At 38.8% G+C, this 25,453-nt stretch overlaps 1 protein-coding gene across 7 annotated transcripts in view; it reads right to left on the reverse strand.

The window, feature by feature from the left end:
• Positions 1–801: 801 nt before the first annotated feature.
• si:dkey-264d12.5 (coiled-coil domain-containing protein 30) overlaps positions 802–25,453 on the reverse strand; it is a 50,113-nt gene continuing 25,461 nt past the window's right edge. For 3 of the 7 annotated variants that reach the window (XM_038269375.1, XM_038269374.1, XM_038269378.1), the window contains 8 exons: positions 24,417–24,488; positions 21,143–21,258; positions 15,964–16,076; positions 13,373–13,514; positions 9,550–9,686; positions 6,337–6,454; positions 1,540–1,595; positions 802–1,454 (listed from right to left, as the gene is read on the reverse strand). In XM_038269375.1, the coding sequence (XP_038125303.1) occupies positions 1,244–1,454; positions 1,540–1,595; positions 6,337–6,454; positions 9,550–9,686; positions 13,373–13,514; positions 15,964–16,076; positions 21,143–21,258; positions 24,417–24,488 (965 nt within the window). In that variant the 3' untranslated portion in view covers positions 802–1,243. The remainder of the gene's footprint in view (positions 1,455–1,539; positions 1,596–6,336; positions 6,455–9,549; positions 9,687–13,372; positions 13,515–15,963; positions 16,077–21,142; positions 21,259–24,416; positions 24,489–25,453) is intronic. The other 4 variants (XM_038269376.1, XM_038269377.1, XM_038269381.1 and 1 more) reach the window with 4 other exon arrangements.

A 25,453-nucleotide genomic window follows, 5' to 3' on the forward strand; every position in this document is an offset into this window, starting at 1 on the left:
TTCTCAACTGTTCTTGAATGTTTTTACCTCTGGGCATGGTGTGCTGCTTTTTGAAATAATTTAGCTCTCTTCATACTCTCAGATAGGATCTACTTAAGGGATATTAAAAAAACTTCTTTTGGTAAATCTGATAATTAAACAAGGAGGACAATTAGTTCATTTGCAGTTTTTCTTATTGTATATTGTATTTACTGTGTTATTTATGTATATTTTTTATTTGATAATATGAAATGTAGACGTGACAATTAGCCAGATGTAGACAAAGAAAATAATCGAAAACTAATTTTAATAATAGGGGATTGAGTAAGATGGAACATGTAACAATGTAATATTCTGCCAATTAAATGTATAAAAATCAATCAATTTTAGGATATTTTCAAACTGTTATTTTTATCATTAGAAAGTGAAACAACCCTGGAACTATTATTTAGGCAGCTGTATCTTCTTGAATATTGTTTCTTTTTGTTTGCAGTCACTAAACATCTGATTTTGATATGCTGGGACTAAAAATGACTAACTCTGTATTTTCATAAATAGCAGGGAATTGGATGTTTGTTTTTTTAAAGACACTGGTTGGCTAAGTTAACTTTTTTAAGAACATTTTTCATTGCAAGCATAAGGATTTTTTTTTTGTAAAGTTTTGTTGTGCGTTATGTCTTTAGAGATCCCTTTCAGGTATACCCATGTTTTTTTAAAGAATGTGAGACTTTGTTCTACTTTTATATCAATGCAGGATAATCTTTTTGTTTATATGTGACAATAATTTGAACTGAAACTTCACAAACAATGCATACTGGCTGCATTGTTAAATGAATAATGTTTCTGGCAGCTTTAATGTGTTTTCTATCTACAAGACGGTATAAAAGTTACATGTGTAAAACAAATAAACAACAAATAAAATACAACAAAACCAAATCTTTCAATTGTACTTGTTTGAGAAAGCATGAATGTAGTTACGATAGAGGTTCTCATCATAGCTCATACTACATACAGAGAAAAAACAGGCAGAGAGAGATAGCAACCACAATGCTGCCAGAGGTAAAGCCTTTCCAGTCTCTTCTTGCTTGTGACTTTAACCAATCCAAAGCAGAGTGGAAATGTTTCAGTTTAGCTATTCTTGTAAAGTCACACGATTTTCCTGTAATAACTGGCGTGGGGAAAAATACAGGATATACAATACATGTTGCACAAACCTCTAAACGGAATGGTATTAACAGGTTAATCATATTTAAGTTAGAAAATCTTAGGAAGTTTCATTCTCTGAAGTCCTGAAAGCAGACTGTAGCTTTGACTTCTCTGAGGCCCTCTGTGTTGAGCTGAGGTTGAGGTAGCCAACCTCTGCTGTTCGGCTCAAGGTGGCGGAAGCAATACAGCCAGGGGAGGTAGTCAGATCTGCTTGCTTGGTGTCACTATAATATGGACGGTCCAATGAGTCCTGAGCTTCATGCAACAACCTTAAAAACAATATACACAAACATACTACTTATTTTATCCAACTGATATGCTTTAAACTAGTTTGCAACCAGAATCCAGACTCACCTTGTAGTCAAGGGGGGTGTAAATGTATGATGTTGAGTTGACATTTTCTGTAGTTCCTAAAGAAGCCAAACCAAAATATGACATTTGTTATTCATTATTAGGCTTTCAGTTAATTTTTCTGTCTTTTTTTTGTCTATTTTGCACTGTTGATCTAACCTAACTCTTTTAAGCACTAGTAGTTATTTTCAATATATATATGAAAAACCATAGCACATAACTAATTAGGGTAAGCAAAGAGTTTGATCCAACCATGATTAATGCTGTCCAAAACTGTACTGCATCTTTTAAAGTCAATGATAAAATGTATCTTTCAAGTGAAGATGATAATGTTGGTTCATCTCTTATTCATTATTAGGTTTATCCTGCATATCACAGCAGAGTTTCTGAGTTCTCATTATGTCAGATGAAATCACTTGATTATCATATGAATCTAAAACATCTGCAAAAATTTTTTTGAAGGTTTTGGTTGGTTTAAATATGTTTAATCTAATTAAAAAAACAACTTAACTTGCATGTTTCAGCCTGTTGTCCCTTAAAGGAAAATAATCATTGGCAGTCTTATCTGGCCTTTTCTTATATAAAAAAAATGCCATGAAAAGCATACATTTTTTTAACAAACTGCTGGAAAACCAAGCAGCTGCTTTGAAGTGATTGATCTAATTTATATAAGGTCCCTCTATTTATACTAGCAAATCACTGTAGAAGCTGGCCTCAATTGAATTTATCATCAAGACACTGAAGGAGAATAAATATTGTCTTAACCTGCCAAACTGGGCAACAGGGCAAAAAGGAGGCCAACAGACACTCATGTTTGCTCTGAAGATTATTCATTTATTGTTACCTAGGTTCCTTAGGTAAAGGAGAACTGCAAAAAAGGAGCTGAGAAACCAATTTATATTTTTCTTGAAATTCACCAAAAGCCATATACAGTAGAAGTAGTAGTAGTAGTGGTTGATAAGATGCATACCATTAGCGTTCCACCACAAGTCCAGAGCTTTCAAGACCTGCCATTAAGGTGATTGTCTACTAAGTTATCCTATGTCCTTGCATTTATTAATCACGTACCCATTTGATCATGTTTTTCTTTTATATCTACAATCATTTAAATACAGTGAAGTATGAAATACTTGCTGCTGGCTAAACAATCTTTGACTTTTTTTTTTTTATGAAGCGATCATGTGAACAAGCCTGACAACAAAACTGAACCATGGTATCAACAGTGTTCTGTAAGAACTGCCAGCAGGTTAGAAAAGGATCAGTAACAACAGGCTTTATTAATAATGTCTATGACTTAATAGAGAATGACCCAATGCACATAATAACACTCTCTGGCATAAAAAAGTAGAAGACATCAAAACACAGTATCGCATACTTCTTCATCTAGGAGTTGCCTGCTTTTATACCATTGCCTGTGAGTGATCCATCGCCTTTGTTATTCACTTGTTATTTTTATTTATCTATAATCTAAAGTGTTGACAGCTGCTGTCATAGAGTTATGTCTGTTGTCATTGCTTAGTCCTGTTTCAATCATAAAAAAAGCTATGGGCTCAGCTTTTACTATGAATAACTCTATGGGCTTTCTTTCTTCCCTTTGACATTAAAACTGCCTTAGAACTAGCCTGCTTAACTGTTTCATTCCTAGACAAATCCCCTCGTGGAGCTAGTTGTAGAGGAGTGGTGGCCTAGTGGTTAGGGCATTGCACTTGGAAGTCTGAGGTTCTGAGTTCTAGCCCCACTCCCACACACTGCCGCTCTGGGTCACCAAGCAAGACTCTTAACTAGGGATGCACGATATAATCCGCCCTCTATCGGTATCGGCCTGTATCAGCCTTAAAACTGAATATCGGACATCGGCCACCCCACCGATATTTGATCAGCTTCTGAGTTTCTAAAGTCTAAAAAAAAAAAAAATACTACTTCTTTTTCCTCAAAACCTCTTTTTTACAGACTTAAAAAATTCTAAAGATGAGGGAAAAAATATTGATACATTAAAATATCACAATATCTTCATATGCTGATATATTGCCATTTAAAAACACCATATCAATCTCTTTTACTAATGAAATATTGCTATATGTCATCGTTATGCTACGAAATCCTAGCCTGGGTGCCATTCCGAACTTAGTCCCGCCCACAAGGTTTGAGGTCGGGAAGTTCGGTCTGGCATTGCTCCATAGTAGCGCGAGTATTATCGCCCACTGTCAGGCGATCCAATCAAATTGTCAGGGCGGGCTTTATACGATGATAGACAGATGATCAACAGTAACGTAATCAACCACGTGACCAAAGCGCGCTTGGGTGACAACAACAATGGCTGCCGCCGGAGAGTTGAGTCGAGTAGATTCTGCTATTAGGTCTGTTCTAGAAGATATCGACAGCAAATTAATTTTAAAAGAGGAACAGAGAAACGCGATAAAGGCTCATCTTCTTATTCTAGGCGTGAAACTGCACGCTTTGATTTTTGTTGACAACAACTATGCGTTGCTTAACATACGTCACGCACTCCGTTGCTCTTATTGGTTGTACGTCTGTCCAACTGAGTGCAGAGGCATTTTTTTTCCTGGTTCGTTCAAAACACGCCCCATAATTACAGCTCTATGGAGCAGTATCAGACTCATATTCTGACTAGAATTGAGTAGGACCATGTCAGGCTAACGAAATCCCCCGAAAATTCACGAAATGTTGCCATATTTTTATATGTTGATATATTGACGCGGTATCGATCTATTTTACTAACAAAATCTCACAAGAATTTGCAAAATATCACGAGAGTTTGTAACAGAACAATGAAATTTCACAAGATTTTAAAAGTAAAATAGATCGATACCGCGTTTTTAATAATCAATTTGATATCAGCATATGAAAATATATTTGAGTATATTATTTTTTAAAGTGTCAGAAATGGATAACAAAACTGCTATTTTCAATAACTACTTATTTTTGTCCAGCTTTAACATTGGTATCGATATCGATTATCGGCTACATGAGTTTTAAAATATTGGCATATCGGATATCGGCCAAAATCCAAATATCGTGTATCCCTACTCTTAACCTCACACTGCTCCCCGGGTGCCGCACAAAGGCAGCACAGTGCTCCCCAAGGGATAGTTTAAAGGCAGAGAGTTCATTTGGTTGCTCTTTACTTGTGACAGTGAAATGGCAATTTAAAAAAAAAGCTGGAAAAAAAGTTTATTAATGCCTTTTCTAACAATTATTTAAAATATAATATTTATAGATCAGTGATTCTATGTTCATTTTCTATCTCCGTTTCTTTTTCTATGTCTGCTTCTGCCTCCTTGAAACCCAGTCGGCCTTGGCAGATGGCCCCTCACACTAAGCCTGTTTCTGCTGGAGGTTTCTTCATATTAAAAGGGACTTTTCCTCTCCACTGTCGCTACAAGCATGCTTAGTGTGAGGGATTGATGCAATCAGCTGGTTTTCCTTTGACAAAAAAATTTGAACCAATCTGACATGATCATGTGACTAAATTGTTTCTGCTAAGGGCTTCTGCAAAAATGACATGTGTTCTGAATTGGTGTTATATAAATAAAATGAATATTTTTACTACGATTTTGCTACTAATATATTTACTACTATTTCTGCTAATTTTATTTTTAAATGTAACTAGCATTTCTTGTCTTAATATTTGATAGCTGATTACCTTAGTAGGATTCAGCCTAAGTGCAAACAGCTACAATCTATCTTCAATAATTTTTTTTTCTTTGTTACTTTGCACTTAGATAAAATGTTATGTCTCAAGGTTATCTCCAGATAATGTCTTTACTGCTCTATAGTGGGGTGGCAATGAGCTTTAGGCCCCGTCCACACGAAGACGAACCCTGGCCTAAACGCACAAATTTTTCACCAAACCAGCCTCTCATCCACACAAAGCCGGCGTTTCGGGGGTCTGTAAACGATCTTTTTTTTATTCAGCCTTCAGAGTGGGAAGATTTCGAAACGCCGTTTTCGCGTTTCCATCTTTACGCTCTAACCGCCTATTTTTTTTTTACATGCATGCGTCATAACGTCGCCTCTAAACACGCATGCGCAACCAGTATCACAACAACAATGGCGCCGTTGCTGCTAATGCTACTCACCCTGCTGTCGGGCTTACAACAGAATCTTCTTCTTCTGGAATATCTCCAGGAAGAACAGAGCAATATCGACCACATAGTTCAGCACCTGAATTTGACTTAACCACGAAAATGGACCCGCAGGGCAACCATGTATAAATATTAGTGCGCATGCCCAACATTTCGTCGCTTATTTTTGCTTTGGCACCACAGCGCCACTTACAGGCCTGGCATACATTTTGCAGCGTTTTCATGCATTCGTGTGGACGCTCACATTTATTTTACGTCTCTGTCTTTACGGCAAACGTTTTGGAAAATATCAGCGTTTCGTGTTCGTTTTGACTTTGTGTGGACGGGGCCTTAGATCACTATGTTGATCCTGATCCTCAGGGCCCACTCCGCATTACATTACTTCTGTACCCCAGACTGTCAGTATTTTCAGACAGGTTTCTGACAGTAGAAAAAAAAGGACATAGACCTGGGGCCATAGAGGTAATTGGAACATCTTAATTCAATAATTTGGACGGTTGGGTAAATACTATTGACAATATGGTGTACATTGTTATGCATTTTGACTAAAAAAAAGATTTTCTTTTTAAATAAAATATGGGGAAATAGTCTGTAATGTTTTTTGTTGTATAAAATAGAACTAAATTGTAATCTTAAACCTTAAAATGTGTTTAAAAAAAAAAAAAAAAACATCACTAGCAACAGTGACTATTACCTCAGTAAAGTGCAAACACTGCATGTTCTGCAACCTGCGTTCCAGGGTGGCAATCAGGTTGGACATTTGCAGCATTTTGTTTCCCAGATTCTTGTTCTCCGTCTCTAAATACTCCACCCTTAACATAAAAACAATATTAACCACTCATGAGGTCAAGGCAATTCATAGTTCAAATACAGCTCAAAATAGCCCCTAAAACATGAGTCAGTCATTTCATTTGTGCTCATCAACACTCTGCAATTTTTCCAGATGTTTCTTGAATGCTAAAATTTTTCTCAATTAATAAAATGTTGTCTTTCACCATTATTTCTTCATATTCTCAGCCCCATCAGCTTTATCTACTTTATTTAGTAATTAATTTCACATATTAATAGTCATATCAAAAATTTGGCTATTACACATATCCTGTAGATTGTAAACCTAAATGCTTAAATTTCCATAGATTGTTATGCTTAGATAACCCAAGGTCGTCATATCACTGAGCCAAGAAATCCTGAGACCTCCCTGAGTGGGCCTTGCTTCTGATGAAAATTTAGTCTATAACTATAGACTTTTATAGACTGGTCTTCCTCATGAAAACAAAACCTTTCATTTTTATTTGAATCAGTTTCCTCTGTAAATCCTGACCTTTTTCATGTTTTTGGTGTTTAACATCAAACTAAAACAACATGCAAATATTATTGCAGCTCTTTATAGGCTTCTTAGTTCTATATTACTCTCATTACTGTTGCATTCCTTCACTGTACTTCATTTTATTCCACATTAAAACTCTTTTAAAATATAGTGTCTGCTAATTTTTCACCTTGATGGCAAAACACAGAAATCTTGTGTGGAAGCTATACAGAAGAGGATGTGACTTTTATAGACTTTTCTGTTGATTATTCTTGTCCTGTTTGGTGTTGCTGCAGTCATAATAGTAAATATAGCTTAGCATTAGAGATGCACCGATCCAGTTTTTTTCCCAATCTGATACTGATACCTGGAATGAATGTACCAGCCGATATCTAACACTTATCCGATTCAACTGTTGAATAAATGAACCATATATCTTGACGCGCGAGTGAAGGCTTCAGCAGTGACATAAACATTGCTTAAAAAGATAACAACATAGCACAGATATACATGTACTTTTTATAATTAATTAACAAATAGGAAGGAAAAAAAGAAAAAACTGTTCCATGTAAAGTGCACTTGATTGGATCTCCATTATCAAATCATAGATATCCGATCCAGGTATCGGATCTGTGCATGTCTAATTTGCATAGAAGGTTATTTGTCCATCACAATGCTAAAACAAATATTTAAAACGCTAAATAGAAGATATTTATAAAAATCTGGGATTTATTTGTAATAAATTTCGACTCAACTGCGGACATCTATGCAACTGATTGCTAGCCTCGTGAGACCATCCTGATCTAGCGAGCTTTCAAGGTTTCACTCGCAGATCAGTTTGGAGGCTCTCCGTTAAAGAAAATTTGGAGCCGTTCACCAAACGAACGTCCAATCAGCGTTGGCTTTGAGGCGGGTTGAGGTGTGACGCAACGAAAAGCGCGACAGTTCAGTCTAAAGAACATGGCGGCTTCAGCCGATGAAGCTAGCGTTAGCGTGGCTATCGAGCAAGTTTTATCGGAATTACAGAGTATTTCTTCACTGAAAGAAGAGCAAAACACTGCTCTGGAGGCTTTTCTCAGAGGAAAAGATGTTTTTGCTTTTCTCCCGACTGGTTTCAGCAAGAGTAGCCTGGCTTGTGGTTGTGTTTTTGTCGTCGTTCTGTTAGTACGTCATGTGCTTCGTTGATCTGATTGGTTTATTTGGCCCGTCTATCACCAACATACACTCACCTGCCACTTTATTAGGTACACCTGTCCAACTGCTCGTTAACACTTAATTTCTAAGCAGCCAATCACATGGCGGCAACTCAGTGCATTTAGGCATGTAGACATGGTAAAGACAATCTCCTGCAGTTCAAACCGAGCATCAGTATGGGGAAGAGAGGTGATTTGAGTGACTTTGAACGTGGCATGATTGTTGGTGCCAGAAGGGCTGGTCTGAGTATTTCAGAAACTGCTGATCTACTGGGATTTTCACGCACAACCATCTCTAGGGTTTACAGAGAATGGTCCGAAAAAGAAAAAACATCCAGAGACTGGCAGTTCTGTGGGCGGAAATGCCTTGTTGATGCCAGAGGTCAGAGGAGAATGGCCAGACTGGTTCGAGCTGATAGAAGGGCAACAGTGACTCAAATAACCACCCGTTACAACCAAGGTGGGCAGATGAGCATCTCTGAACGCACAGTATGTCGAACTTTGAGGCAGATGATGAGTTCACTGTACTCAAATGGCCTCCACACTCACCAGATCTCAATCCAATAGAGCATCTTTGGGATGTGGTGGAACCGGAGATTCGCATCATGGATGTGCAGCCGACAAATCTGCGGCAACTGTGTGATGCCATCATGTCAAAATGGACCAAACTCCCTGAGGAATGCTTCCAGCACCTTGTTGAATCTATGCCACGAAGAATTGAGGCAGTTCTGAAGGCAAAAGGGGGTCCAACCCGTTACTAGCATGGGGTACCTAATAAAGTGGCCGGTGAGTGTAGGCCAATCAGCTAACCAGTATTTTCGCCCCTTCCCAAAATTACTTCAACGGAAGGTTTCCAGATGGATATGCGGAGCAAATCCATCTGGCGGAGTCAGGTTAACTGATTGCATCTCAATGCTTTAATTGATTGAAAGTACTACTTGCAACTGAACATAAGGTGATATGCCAAAGTAGTACCCTTTCTGAGTATATGTGTTCGGATGAGGCATATTTGAGATCAGTTGCAGATGTTAAAATAAAAACTTTGGGTAGATATCATGCATTTTTTAACACCAAAATTATGTCAGAATTCACAGGGCTTTGTCTTCTCATTAATTCTTTGCGGTTGACTATGTTCTTTAGATCTTGCCTTTTAAAATTTTTAGTTCCGAAACTTACTTTCTTTTTTCCTGCAAATTGTTCTTCCCACCTCAGGTTCTCTGCTTTCACATTGCAAGAACTATTATCTCTTATCAGCACATTTGATTCCATATCTGCGTTAGTGTTGAAATGTGTCTGTAATTTTCATATATATAGCCCTTGACTGTGCAATATCTGATCTGTGCTTTAGGCACTCCCTCTAAATATGAAAAAAAAAAAACAATTCCATGAAGTTGGGTGAGTTAAGTACCTGGTTTTAGTCAAAGAAGCTGTTAGTTTGAGGTTTTTCATGTTGTCCTCCTCCTCACTGAGCTGTTGTAACAGTTTCCGCCTCTCAGAAAGTAGCTTTTCATTTTCCGTTGTTACGCACTTTACAACTTCTTTCTCCTAAACAAAAAAAATAATATATGTTTTTTTTAATTCATTATCCTGAATCGGACACCTGCTTGCATAAACATTTATCTCCTTAATGGGAATCATTTGACCTATGAGTAATTTCTTTACACTTGAGCACTCAAAAGAGCCAAATACTGGATAAAACACAGAATATACAGTACTCAAAAAACTTAAAGGAACACTTTGTAATTCGAGTATAGCATCAAGTTAATTACACTTCTGGGATATTGATTTGGTCAGGTAAGTAGCAGAGGGGGTTGTTAATCAGCTTCAGCTGCTTTGGTGTTAATGAAATCAATAACAGGTGCACTAGAGGGGCAACAACGAGACGACCATCAAAACAGGAATGGCTTTACAGGTGGAGGCCACTGACATTTTTCCCCTCCTCATCTTTTCTGACTCTTTTTCACCAGTTTTGCATTTGGCTAGGCTCACTGTCACTACTGTTAGCATGATGTGCTACCTGGACCCTACAGAGGTTGCGCAGGCAGTCCAACTCCTCCAGGAGGACACAAGGTCTACAAGCCATCAGCAGTACCGGTATCTGCTCCTTTGTGCAAGGAGGAGCAGGAGGAGCACTGTCAGAGCCCTACAAAATGACCTCCAGCAGGTCACTGGTGTGAATGTCTCTGACCAAACAATCAGAAACAGACTTCACGAGGGCAGCCTGAGGGCCCGACGTCCTCTAGTGGGCCCTGTGCTCACTGCTCGGCATCAAAGAGCTCGATTGGCATTTGCCACAGAACACCGGATTTGGCAAGTCCGCCACTGGCGCCCTGTGCTTTTCACAGATGAGAGCAGGTTCACCCTGAGCTCATGTGACAGACGTGAAAGGGTCTGGAGAAGCCGTGGAGAACGTTATGCTGCCTGTAACATCGTTCAGCATGACCGGGTTTGATGGTGGGTCAGCGATTGTCTGGGGAGGCATATCCATGGAGGGATGCACAGACCTATACAGGCTAGACAACAGCACCCTGACTGCCATGAGGTATTGGGATGAAATCCTTGCACCCATTGTCAGACCCTATGCTGGTGCAGTGGGTGCACGACAATGCCCGGCCTCATGTGCCGAGAGTATGCAGGCAGTTCCTGGAGGATGAAGGAACTTATACCATTGATTGGCCCCCACACTCGCCTGACCTAAATCAAATAGAACACCTCTGGGACATTGTGTTTCGATCGGATGCCGCCAGGTTGCACCTCAGACTGTCCAGGAGCTCAGTGATGCCCTGGTCCAGATCTGGGAGGAGATGCCCCAGGACGCAATCCGTCGTCTCATTAGGAGCATGCTCCGACGTTGTCAGGCACGCATACATGCACGTGTATAATTTTCACTGTGATTTTTGGGGTGTCTTTGAATTCATCCCTCTGTAGGTTGATAATTTTCATTTCCATCAAATGATGTGGCATCCTGTTATTCCTAACACATCACCCAGTCCATATCAGTAAAAATAAACAGCATGATGTTTTGCTCCATTGAGATCTGATGTGTTTTAAAAGTGTTCCCTTAATTTTTTTGAGCAGTGAACATTATAATGGAAACTGTTTTAGAAAGGAAACTGCATTCCAAAAAAATAATATTACAACATCCTAGGGCTGGGCGATATAGAAAAAAAGCTTATCGATAAAAAAAAATGCATATTGATCGATATCGATAATTATTGAAAAAATTTGAAACCATATTTTATGTGCAGCTCTGCCTGGACATTTTATGATATTGCTAAATGATTTAATTATAATAAAGAACACAAACACAGACTTCTAATTAAATCTTTATTTAACCAACTTTTTTAACCATAGCAGAATTGTTTTAAAGAAAAATAACTTAAGAGACCTGAGTTGTTAAATACTGACAAAGAATAAACTAAAGTGACCAGAAATGTAACAAATAAATAAATGGACCCACCAACCCCCCCCGGCCGCCACCCGCATTCCTGCTTTAACCTGAGTTATTAATTTGAAGTTGCTGGCCCCTCAGCATTTTTCTCTCAATTGTTAGAACTACGTGGGAAACTGCCCAGAACTGAAAATATATATATATTTTCCCGAAGATTCCTTGGAGGAGAGCAGCGCCGGGGCCTACACAGCTTGTACTCCTGCGGCTGTGAGCGGCTGAGATGATTAAAAAAAAAGTTGGTTGCGTTATCAGACTTAGTTTTCCCTGGTTCCCTACACATTTTACAGATGACTGTGGTTTGTTTTTTGTCCGACTTGCCATGACCGAAATACTGCCAAACTGGCGACCTACAAAAACCTTTCTTTGGAACAATTTCCACCGCCTCTCCTTGCTGTGACATCTTCATGTGCTCTGTGTTGTGGTTTGAGAGGTCGGCGCTTTGTGACGGCGTGCCTGGGTCTGCGATTGTGATTGGTTGGGAGGAAGTAGTGATTAGCATAAACCTACATGCTAGGCTACAATGAGAAAGAAGGAAAACTGCGTTTTTTTATCGAACTTTTATCGACTCTCTTTTTTTCTATTGCGCCACACGTCTATCGTCGATATATATCGTTATTGAATTATCGCCCAGCCCTACAACATCCCTCACAAAGTTTCGGATTACCAGCTTCAGAGTTAACTCTTTAAAGGAGAAGTTCGGTTTTTTACACTTTAAGCCCATTTTCTGTAGTGTCCAGGATGAAATCGAATGATCGACACCAAAAGTTTGACAATTGCTCCTGTCTCTGCTTTTTGGCTCATTTAGAATCCCCCCCTGGCTGCTTTAGAATGGCTAGCATAGAGCATGTCCGATAATGTCCTGAAAACAACCTTAAACGTTCTTTTTTTTAAATATGCTACTCACCGTGTCGTCAGCGCTGTTCAATGACGTTCCAAAAAAAGTTTTGTGAAGAAAAAACGTTCCTGTAGTGTTTTATTTAGCATTTTGTAAATCCCATTGAGTTCTGTAGGAATAGTCAATATTCCGCTGCCACCGGAAACGGAAATGGGGCCTGTTTACACAGTTGTAGTCTTTTTGCTTCACTCTGTGTACTCCGACGTCGAGAATCAAGAATCCACCTTTCGTATTCCATTTTCAGAGTTTTTTAAAGTGTTTAACAGAGACGTTAGCACCTCGACATCGGAGTACACAGAGTGAAGCGAAAAGACTACAACTGTGTAAACAGGCCCCATTTCCGTTTCCGGTGGCAGCGGAATATTGACTATTCCTACAGAACTCAATGGGATTTACAAAATGCTAAATAAAACACTACAGGAACGTTTTTTCGTCACGAAACTTTTTTTGGAACGTCATTGAACAGCGCTGACGACACGGTGAGTAGCATATTTTAAAAACAGAACGTTTAAGGTTGTTTTAAGGACATTATCGGACATGCTCTATGCTAGCCATTCTAAAGCAGCCAGGGGGTGATTCTAAATGAGCCAAAAAGCAGAGACAGGAGCAATTGTCAAACTTTTGGTGTCGATCATTCGATTTCATCCTGGACACTACAGAAAATGGGCTTAAAGTGTAAAAAACCGAACTTCTCCTTTAACGGCCTGGTCAAGAAAAATGGTTGACCAAAATGCAGGTTGGAGGTTGAGAAGACAGTTAAAGGGTTAACAAATGATGTGGAAACAATAGGATTAAATACAATAATCAGTTAACTAAAAACTTAAATGCAATAACTTCTAAATTCCAGCTGCTGCACAGAAAATAGAGAGAAACCTGCAGACTGACCTTTTTCATGGAGTGGTAGCACAGAGACAACTCTCTCTCCAGGTTGCTTATTCTCTTATCACGCCATACTGTTTCCTCGTCCAGTTTCTGTTTGGCTCGGCACAGTTTTTCCATAAATTTGTCTTTCATATTGTGGTACTTACTGAATAAAGAACATGGACAAAGTTTTGTATTAAAATGATGAAAATGCCTTTTTATCATACAATTATATACATTTCACAAAATAGCTGGGAAGTTTGATTAAATTGCATCAAACATTTAATTTGTTTCTTTGAGACTCTTGAAAATATGTTTTAGTTAATTCTTCAGTAAATAGGTTTGATGCTTTTCTGTTTAGTCTGTCTCCTCTTATTCTATTTTTCTCCAAGTCATAGAAGAGTTTACTCCAGTGCTTTATATAATTTGGGTAATATACAGTTTGTATTAATAGTACAGTTAAAAGAGCAATTAGGGGAATTTCACCAATGAGTGAGCTGTTGAGCACTGTTTCATCTCTCCTAGCTACTAGGACCATTGTCTTAATAAAGCAGCTAGCTAACAAAGCCAAATCATTACTATCCAACTTTCGCTCCCTTCTCCCCCAAGAAACTTGAACCAGCAGCTCTCTTCAAACCTGAAGGGGACAAGGCACACTTTTCTGGTCGGTAACCATAGCTAAGGACTTGGGGGAACTTATTCTCCTCCTGCCAGCTTTACACTTGTTTGCGAACCGCTTCACTGCATGTTGTAGTTCTTGGCAGGATCGAGCCAGCAGAACAACGTCATAAAAGCACGTATCAAATCTGCTGGTCCCCAAACCGGACCCCTTTTGGCCCTTGGCTGCAACTAGAAATACTCTTCAAAAAGGTTATGAACCAGAGCGGTTACAGTGGGAAGCACTGTTGCAGTTGGACAAGCACCGCAAACAAGTACAACTCGATGGTAGCAATGTAGACCAAACTCCTGCTTTGTTTGTACAGGGACTGGATAGTCGCTTGTAAAGGGCCCCCAACTTTGTTTTCATGCCTGTCCTACCCCAAGCTCAACATCTCTTCCTCCACCATGGAGGAGATCTCTGAAGTTTTTCTTACTGTACAATGTCCGACAAAGTCCCACTCCCACTAAAAACACTGTTAACAAAGCACTGCTTCCCACTGCTTTCCCAGGCCAGAGTTTTTGCCTCTTTGACCACCTGGGCTTGCTGCCTCAAGAGTTCCACAATCCAGCCAGAATAAATAGAACTCCTTTTTCAGCTTGACAGCATCACTTAGTACAATTGTCCAACACTGGTTCTGGGATTGTTTTCACGACAAGCACCGCAGACCTCACTGCCAGAGCAACGGGGAGTCACAGACATAATATAGATAGACAACATAATCCACTCAGAATCCATGTCCCCCCGTCTTCCTCGGAATCTGAGAGAAGGTTTCCTGGGGGTAGAATCTGATTAGCACAGGCTAATCCAAGCTTTAGGGCATCTTGAATTGCTCTTTGTATGACCTGTGACCAAGAGACATTTTGCCTTGGGAGACCCTTCCAGGGCCATTCAACCCCTTGAAAACATAGGCTCTGGCATCACCAGGAGAGATTCACACGGAAAAAAGCTGCAATTAGAAAAGTTATTGACAAGAATACAATTATTTCTTTGGCACTCGTTTAATTAAGTATTCAAAAGTACATGCATTTAAAAGTACTTAAGTATTCAAAAATACATATAAAATATTGTAATATCAGTCCATTTCTGTATAATTTTCAGAGTATGCTGGTGAAGATCTGCATTTCCACAGTGATTGCCTCATAAGGCTTGGTGAAGATGCTGAGGGATTCCAACAAAGTTGAAAAAGTAAAAAAAAAAAAAAAACACTTGACTTTGTTTACCATTGTCTTGATTCTCCTCACTTTCACTATGGAATAGGTTGAATCTATTACCACAGAGAAACAGAAACTCTGATGTAAGAACTCATCTTACTGAACAAATTGGCCACAAGGCGACAACTAACGCCTTAATAAAATGTATAAACTACCAATAATATCTTCCCTCAGTTCCTTACATTTGTGGAATGTCATGAAAATCTCTAAGACACTGGTGTCCAGATTCAGTCCTGAGGGCTGCTAGCCGCATGTTGAAATTGGATTTCAAGAAAGAAGAACGGCAACTGGAGATTACAAAGCTAAGATGAGCTAAAACGAACAGGTAACTAACAGCTTCCTCAAAATGTAGTGGAGTAAAAAGTACACTATTTGACTTTGAAATGTAGTAAAGTGAAAATTATCGGTATATCCAAGTAAAAATACTGAAAAAAGGTATTTAAATACAACAAGCAAGTAAATTTAGTTTGTTACTTCCCACCACTGAAAGCCGTGTTTAAAAATAGCCCTTAAAAGGTGGTGGCATGCTTGTTTTTGATCCACCTGAAGCAAAGGAGGTTTATTACCGGGTTTTTGAAGAACTTAGGTAATATAAACCTTTAAAACAGCTGTGTTGGACACCAGCTGCTGGGGGCTGGAGTTTTGATTTTAGGTTTTGTGGCATAATAAAAAACAACTTCCCAACATTTCCCAAAATGCATGTTTTGAATGCTGTGTTTTAAAAAACTGTAAGGGACTGTTACCTTCGCTCTTCATCAACACAATTAAGGGCTTCACAGATCTCCCTCTGTAAATTCTCATGCTCATCTTGATCACACAGCAAAGCATTCCTTGCTTTCAAACAGCCAGGACATTCCTGTGAAACCACATAAACAAAACATCAACAGAAAGATAGACTTAGTAGTTTTCCAGAATGGTCCATAAGATTATTGAAGGGTGCATGGATCATATAACCGCTCATCTGAAATTCATTAAAGTGTCAGTTTGACAAGTTTAACAAAAGGATGACAGCATGAATTGGATAGTCATGAGAAGAAAGCTTGTCTGAAAGGGTTAGGTCTGCAACCCCTTGTTCTGCAAGAAAATCCAGTTGTAACTAGATATCTCTATAAGGTTTACCCCTGTGGTTTTGCTTTGGTAATTTTCCTAAGCTGAAGCATTGCTTTTATAAGGGTAATAGACTATAATTAGGTTTCTTATATGCCTGTTGACTCATCTCTGGCACCTTTTGCATAAGGTGAATTATGTGAAAAGATTATTTTTACGTCTTGGCAGATTTCATCAACCCAAATAATATAGGTTCTCCTGGGCTAAAAAAGACAAGAGATTGGGAAATTCAATAATACCAGTTGTGTTTATTGTAAATGATAAAGGGTTTTGATGATGGACAAGACAATTTAAGAACCTGGAGGCCTGAATCCTTTAACATCTAGAAAAAACACATTTATTGTCAAATATGATGGTAGTGTTATGGTCTGTGGCTGTTTTATAGCTTCCGGACTGGGTCTTTAACAGAGAGCAAATGTTTGACCATCAGTTTGTGATGAATATTTCATAGCAATAGATGAAGGGTACACCACAGCCAAGAATAATTGGGTTAACATCTAAAAGTTTTACTTGGGTTGTCTTTGTTTGACATAAAATTTTGCTAGGTGATGTTGCCAGCACCTACCAGAAAGAGCAACAAGAGAATACATCTGCAAGGGTTAAACAGCTTTTAATGGGACTGTATAGGCTTGAAGACTAATGGTGCCTATGCCTAGACATACTTCCTTTAATCAATAAGTTAGCATGACTACAGCTACTAACACTGGCCTTTAAGTGTCCCTTCTTCCCTATGGACCTTAGATTGTTACTTTAATGCTTAATTGGCAAAAGGCTGACAAAATCTTCAAATCTAATGTGTTTCACGACACATGGTGGTTAAAAGCTCAATAGGATACAAAAAAGAGTCTATTGCTGTACACTGCTCAGACTTGCTGTTATCAGCTGAACATTTTTGCCAGTCTAATTTCGACATGTTTAAAATTCTTTCCTTTTTCCTTTTTTTCTTTACTTTACTAGATTTCCTTTTTGACCTCTTTCTCAAATAAGTTAAACTTCACAGTTCAGAAAAAAATCTGAACTCTGTAAGAACCATTAAGGTTTCACAAGGCCAACTCTAACTGCATCTTTATCTCTTAAAGATATTCAACCTGAGGGTAAGATGATATCTGATATTTTGTATGAAAATTCAGATTTCAAAAAAATTTTTTTTGTCAATCTCTTGAAATGTCTGGAGTGTATACGAAATATTAAATAATAAATATTCAGAAAACTGCTTACGCTAAAAAAATGAAGAGGCAGGGATTGTGCTGTCACAAACATTTTTCTGTAAAATAAGGTTTAGAAGTCTCTTCTCCATCAGCTTTTATTTACTTAAACATCCCTCCTTATTTTCTATAGACAGTCTTTGCAGTTACTTGTTCTTGCACAATTTGCGCAATCTGTCGTTATCTGTAAGCTCAGCTTCTCCACCCTGTTGAAAACAGACAACAGCATTTATTTTTCACTTCCCAATTAGAGAATATATTATATCATATCAATAACAGGACAAGCAGTTTCCAAGGAGATGTAGAGGATTGCTCCATACAAATGTATGTCAGCCAATCATTGACAAAAAAATTGAGCTCAACGCTCCAAATAATTTCCAATTTAAGATGTTCAGTTTTACCTGTGTAATTAGCCTTCAAGACCACAATTTTCCAAAAGATGTTTAGATATTTGGACTGTCTATATGAGGTTGAATTGACCTACTAATGGATAGTTTAGAGATGATGTTTGATTTTTTTTATTAATTACAAATAGAAAAACTAAATTAAACATTTTGCCATCAAGGAAAATCATGTCATGTCACTGTGAGGTTGTATTAAAAAATAAAACCACCTCTTTCTATCTCCATAAATAGACAAATGGTATTTAGATTTTAAAAAAACAGGCTTGAGGACATCTCAACATCTATCCAGGAGTCTTAGTCCAGCTCTAAGGTCCCAGCAATCTGTAGTTGGACTGTGGTGTTTTCAAGCAGCATAGGGGTCCATCTTTCTTGGCACATTCCAAACTTTTACATTTCAAAGACCCACCTATTGTTCTCCTGGGTTGTTGAAGTGTTTGTTGTGTAAAGGCTAGGCCATTGCTTTAGGCTACAGTATATAAATTACAATGAGTATACTTATGTAATTTTTTTGTAATAAGTTCCAGGACCAAATTGTAGATGATTGGAAGCTGAAACCACAGGCATCCGATTTTGACATGATACTGCATGGGTTACAACAATATTTAGTGTTTAGTCACTGAGCACTGCTGCTGGGCTATGTAAAGAAAGACCCACTTATTTTTTTTTATAGGGGAGTGGAGGCCTAGTGGTTAGAGCCTTGCGCCTCGGTAACACACTCCCCCAGACTGCCATTGTTGGTCCCTGAGCAAGACCCTTAACCCTTAGCCCATTGCTCCCCAAGGGGAAGGGTTAAATGCAGAGGGTGAATTTCCTTGCTTTGTACTTGTGACAGTGTAACGACAATAAAGTTGAATTATTTTATTTTCTTCTTATCCTTAACATCTCCCATATCTTAATTTTAATATTTAATTAAAACACCTCCACAAAAAAATCCAGCACAGATGAATCATAGCCATGTTAATGCCCGTGTAAATGATCTTCTGTACGGGTTGGAGGTTTAAATTAGAGAGAACCTGACATTTTTAACATCTATGCATAAATCTTGTCTGCACATTGAAGAGGATGGGAGTTTCAACCACAAGGTTAACCAGAAACCTGCACACAAGGATCAATGTCTTCACTGTCTTAAGAAATTGAGAGGGAGGAGCAAATTGCAACCAATGGAGAGAAATAGAAAGAAAACAAGTTGTTAGGAAATCACTTCAAGCATGTCATAACCAAAGCTGGGGCTTTGTTAAGTCAGCCAACAAATCAGGCATAAAAAAACTGCAGATCTTAAACAAAGAGGAGAAGATACAAGGACATAAAAACACTCACATTCCAGGAGTTTCTGAAAAAACTAAGGAGGAATTTTCCATGATACAACCTGTTGGGGAATTTCAAAGCTAACACCTGAGACAAAGAGTGGTTCACCCAAAGGCCAAAAACCCAGACAAAAGCTGAACGGCATTGTACATGATGCTCAGTGCATCTGCATGGATTCAATGCAATAGCGAATGGAAGACAGAAGCTTGAGGTGTATTTCAGCAGAACACTTTACATCTAAAAACAAAGGATGCAGTTTTGATGACAATAACATTCAGGTTTCATAAACAGAAAACAGATGGTTTGAAAAAGGGCTAAGGGAAGCCTTCTTTTGTCAAAATAGAGAAACCAGCATTGAACTGAGTCTTAGGGCTACAGTTTCAGCATTGAAACTCAATTCAGAGATATTACAAAATAGGTTTATATGGATTCAGGTGACCAAGTAGACAACCCACACCAAACAAAAACTTGGGCAACTAAAGGGAGGGATGGGTCTCCATGTGCTTAAAAACTCAGGTTGCCTTGGTTTAAGTCTGTTGTAGCTGCTATGTCTGAATAATATTGCAAGTCTGAGTCAGCTAGCACCATTTGTACACTGAGATTGGCTTTTCTGACCTCCCATAAGTAAGTTCTATTGTTGATACCACTACAGCAAAGTTTCTCTTATTGCAATTTTAGTACTTTTACATTTGACTACTTATTAGACTATTCAATTAAATCAAAACATTTAATAAAGATATTCTACAAAATGCAATAGCTTACAATATTTATCGTATTTCATGTGTTTACACTGCAATGCTGACATTTATTGGTGATATACTGGTAATAAACACTGCCTCAACAATGACAGTTGCAATAAATACGATTATGATAATTACATAGCATCTAGTAGAACCTTGTAGTAACGTATAAATATTATTTAAAAATTAATAAAAAAATAGCCTGATAGACTGTTTAATATATGACCCATGAATTACTTTGAAAATAAGGTCTGCCTATTATAGTCCCTTTATTTGATCCTGCACTGTCTGTAATGCTGCAGTCAGATACTCACTATTGTTGTAATAACACATCACTGCATTCTGCATTAGTTGCTTCATAGGTTCACAGTTTTAACAGATGGCTCAGAGGAGTTTATGCTGTCTTTTTTATTAAAGTGGAAGGGTTCCAAACAGATTTTGGGCTGGAAACACACAGATATGACAACCCTGGCAGTGAATGGACTTTCTAGCTAGCGATTCTTCTAAGTTGTGGAAGATTTATTTGAAAGTCGTGTTATTCGTTTTCTACTTTTTAGTGTTAATTAAAAAATATGTTTTGAAGCTGTTTATATGCATGAAATACACCGTAGTCCAATTTTTTTGTCATTGTTATGTTTGTAACAGTGGCTGTTGTGGCTATATATGAGCACATGAAGAATACCAGCAGAAAACTGGAATGCCAACACTTCAGACAATCCCAGCTTACCAGCTCAGAGTTATGAGCTACACAGTGAAAAAAACCTGATAGACTGAAAAAGAAAAAGAGAGAAAACACGTTGTAATGTCTGAATCTTGTGATTCATGTTTTAATTGTGCTTTATCAGTCTCATAAAATGCATATAGTTATTTTTTGACAGGGTTCTTTTGTAACATTCTTAAAGGAGGATGTGATGAATGAATTATGTTTAGGTCCACTAGTTGGCGAACTCAGCTTTTATGTGAAAACATAAAAGAGGTCTGTTTGGCACACCTTTGTGAAACCTGGGTGAAGAGACCTATGAAAAAGAGTCTGGAATGAAAGTGTGTGAGCAATACAAGATGCCTGGTCATTTTCAAAAACGAATATAACACAGAGAGCACACAGGTAATTTTGCCCACTGCTAATTTATGTAAAATATGTTATCTGAGGAAGCATCTCACCGTCTTCTTCAGGGAGTTTTTCTCTGCATCCAGGGAGCGGACTCTGTTTCTCAAGGCTCTGATCTCAAGGTCCAAACGGTCATTAAGCTCTTTGGCCTTCCTCAGCTCGACCATTTCTAGACCAAAAACAAGAAAAGCTAAATCAAGAAAAGCTAAATAAAAGGTCATTCGAGAGAAGCTGCTGGTTCTGTTGCAACCCTGAGTGTTATTGTGTTTATTTTATTTTTTTATTACTGTGTTCTTTGTGAGTTTTGGCTTTTTCTTTTTTATGTGTTCGATAATAAGTTCCTCATTCTTGAGCTGCTCCATTATCTCTTTCCTTATTCCCTGTGTAAATCATTGTGGTAAAACTTAATACTCTCCTGTCTACAAAGAGGCCGAAGCAATCACAGGCTCATAATGCAACAGTACTTTTTCTGTAACCATTACAGTCAACACTGCAACCATAGTGGTGTGATGTTTTATTGATGCACTTAATTATGACTCAGTAAGCTGCTTATAAAACTAATATTTTAATTGCTGGCTTTCTGTTTTAAATGCCTTTTTTTTTCAGTCACATCCATGGTTATCTGATTGGTTCTCAACTGTTTTCTCATACTTTTGGGCTCCTAAAAAGTGCAATATAAGTTACTCATCTGTCCAACAAAGCAGAAAGTTGTCGCAAATATTCTCAAATATACTGAATTAAAATGCATGGATGAAAAAGCTTTTAAGTTCTAGATACTTTAGGGATTTAAGTATTTTGAACAATACATAGTCCATGTAAGAGGTTAAGTTAACGGTTTATATTTTATTTATTATTTTGGTGGCACAGGTGTTCAGATCTTCCCACAGCTGGGTGTTGGGTTTATTCAATGATGATTATAATATTAATGTGTGCTTATGAAACATTTGTGCAAGGGGATGCTCCACTCCTGTCTCATGATCCAGTCAGGAGACCATCCTGCCTTGTCATTCTGATGGAGCATTCTGTCTTCATGAACTGATCAATTGTTCTGTTAGAACAATACTCTGTTTGTAACCATGTGTCATGTTCTGTTAATAAACGCTCTGCAGAGGAGGTCCAGTGGGAGACAGTGTGTTTGAGTCTGGGGTTCAACTGTCTCTCCTTCCTGCAGGAATAGTATCAATAAGTCTGTATTTCAGTTCTTCTTAAGAAAAAAACTATTCACGAACACAACATTTTTGGTGCCGAAACCCGGGAGTCAAGATCCAATTGTCCAGGACCGTGTGGGACTCTGTCGACAGCCGTCCTCCCTTCGCCGGACGGGGCCAGTTTGGTCCAACCCTGCCCTGGGCATCTTGGTGACGGCTCCAGAGGAACTGATTCTACACGACAAAGGTAGGCCTGAAGCTTTTGATCAAAAGTTGGTCTAGGACCATTTAAGTTACAGCTGTAATCGCAAGAATATTTGACGAGATCAAGTCTTGTTGACGGATATGGCATCTGGGTATTGTATGCGTTAGAGTGTGAGACTCTGTGTTGTTCTCGAGTTAGTAAGGTTTGCAGCTGCCGCAGCAGGGGTATTTGACAGATACGACATCTGGGTATCCGGTGCGTGCGAGGGCCTGGAGTTGGAGACTCCAAAGTGTACACGATAGGTGTTTTTTGTCTATGTTGGTTAAAATAAAAAATATATAAAAGGCCTTAGAATAGGTGTGACTGTGTGAGAGTGTGTCAGGAAACAATCAAACCTTTCAGGTTCTGTTGAAGGTAGAAGCAGAAATTACCACAACAGAGTGTTTGGGTGCTGTCCTGCACTAAAAGCTAAATATCATCAGCAAACATATGACTTTGGACACTGCAGGAGTCCAAAGTCAGCACAGCCGTCAACCAAAAAGTTTTAAGAACACTTTATCCTTCCTTGTGTTGACAAGCTTTATGGAGGATTGGATCTCATTTGCCAGGTTGTTTTAGAGGCAGCCTTTAGTTCATTAGCATGATTTATGGAGCCAAACACATATCTTCTATTCTTTATGGGACAACTATCTTTATTGTCACTGTAAATGTACATTACAAAGAAACTAAACCTCTGGTTTAACTCTCTCAGGGGGAAAGACAGACCAATCTGGAGCCAAGGGTCTTGCTCACGAAACCAGAGTGGCAGGCTGTTGGGTTTAAACTGGGTACTTTCAGTCTTCTTAGATTGCTAGTGCTTCCATTGTCCTGTACTTACAGATCATTGTATCTCAGCATTGCAGCCAGACTCACTGGCTCCATACCATTTTGAATTGATGCACAAATATATGTGAACCCAACTAGTGAGGGAACATGAGGTGCAGCCTATGGACACTTCCCTCTTCCTACAAGCTGGAATTTATGTGTGAATATGTTTTTGTGTGTGTGTGTGTGTATGTGTGTGTGTGTGTGTGTGTGTGTGTGTGTGTGTGTGTGTGTGTGTGTGTGTGTGTGTGTGTGTGTGTGTGTGTGTGTGTGTGTAAAAAAGTAATATATATATTTTTCAAACTTTTGGATTGAATCACAAAAGCATGTTGAACCTTATATAAGTGAACTCTGTTATCAATATTTAGAATTGCGCATCTAGTTGGACTGGACTAGAAACACTGAGGCAGTCTACAAAAAAGGCCAAAGCCGACTATTCTTCCTGAGGAGGCTGAAGTCCTTTAACATCTGTGGGGCGATGCTGAGGATGTTTTATGAGTCAGTTGTTGCTAGCACGCTTTTCTTTGCTGTCACATGCTGGGGCAGTGGGTTGAGGGTCGCTGACAAAAACAGACTGAACAAACTGATCAGGAGGGCCAGTGATGTTGTGGGGGAGCAACTGGACACTCTGACGTGCGTGGCAGAGAGGAGGATGCTATCCAGGTTTCAGTCCATCTTAGACAATGACTCACATCCTCTCCATGACACAGTGTTCCAGCAGACGAGCTTCTTCAGCAAAAGACTCCTCTTACCCAGATGCACCACAGAGCGCCACAGGAAATCATTTCTGCCTGTGGTCATCAATCTCTATAACGCCTCCCTCAAGTGATTCTGACACCCCCCCTCTGTAATTGACATTTATGCACTATTTTTGCACGTCGCGTATCACTTTACTTGGATTTAGTTTTACATATGCATATATATATATATATATATATATATATATATATATATATATATATATATATATATATATATATACAGAAAACTGTATATAAAACTGTAACTGGAGTGTATAACAAAAGTAATTTCCCTCTGGGATTATTAAAGTGTTTCTGATTCTGATAATTCAGGTAACTAATTCAAAAACAACTGGAAAGACGATCTCACCATGTTGCTTAAGTTTTTCTACTTCCTGCCTGAGCTGCTCCACCTGTTCTGTCGCTGCCTGCAGCTCGGGCTCTGAAACACAAACAGCAGAAATAGACTTTAACAAAGCTCCTCTTTAAACAGTGAGCGACAAAGTCTACTGCTTTTATCAAAGCTTTGATACTAGTTTGCTGTTTTCCCTCTTGTGTCAGACTCCTTTTCCCTAGCTCCCTTCTTGCTTCTGTTCATACCTGCTCCCAATCTGCTAATTAGCCTGGTCTTTTTTTTCTCTCTCCTATATAATCTCCTTCTGTTCCGTCACTCTTTGCTGGTTTGTCGTAATTTCTTTGCCCCCTTGTAGTGAGTATTCTTGGTTTTGAGCATTTTTTTTTTTTGTGTGGATTTATAGTGTTGGATTTTTGCTTCTGTTAAACTTTTCCCATTAAAACATTCAAGTAACCACCTCAAGTTTTTGTCCGCATTTGGGTCCATGTGGCCCTTTGTGGAAAAAGCAATTACCTTCTTATGAAATCATTTATTAACTGAAGAAACATATTTCTGGGAAGAGCAATGCCACTAGCCACCCACATAGATGTGTACTGACAGTGCTGCATCAATAGTGTCCTCTGGAGATGTGGCAATAAGAATAATTGTCTTGATGCCAAAAAGAGGCCAACTGATTTTGCTTTCACAAGCGGAGCAGTATGGCTTTTGCCATAGTGTTCCGCTTGATTACAGATTATATGGACACTACGATGGGAAAGTAAAACAGGAAAGGAAAACCAGGAAAAAGAAAAGATGAATGAAAGAGGAGATAAAAGAGAGACAATGATAAAACGTTGGCCCAAAAGTGGCCAACCCAGGAAGTCCACCCCCCAACCAAGGAAAGAGGGGAGACGGCCCCCGAGGAAGTCCCCCAGCTGCCCCCCATGCCGGAGCCGCCAGGGGTTGCGGGGACGAGCCCACAAGCTCTGCCGGCAGCCAGCCACCCCTAAGTGTAAACGGCCATGGGCCCCGGGGACCCAGGCCCCGCAAAGCAGCCGCCAGGAATAATCCAA

Source organism: Cyprinodon tularosa, unplaced genomic scaffold, assembly GCF_016077235.1.
Source record: "Cyprinodon tularosa strain WSP-4 unplaced genomic scaffold, ASM1607723v1 ctg729, whole genome shotgun sequence".
Classification (NCBI taxonomy): Eukaryota; Metazoa; Chordata; class Actinopteri; order Cyprinodontiformes; family Cyprinodontidae; genus Cyprinodon; species Cyprinodon tularosa.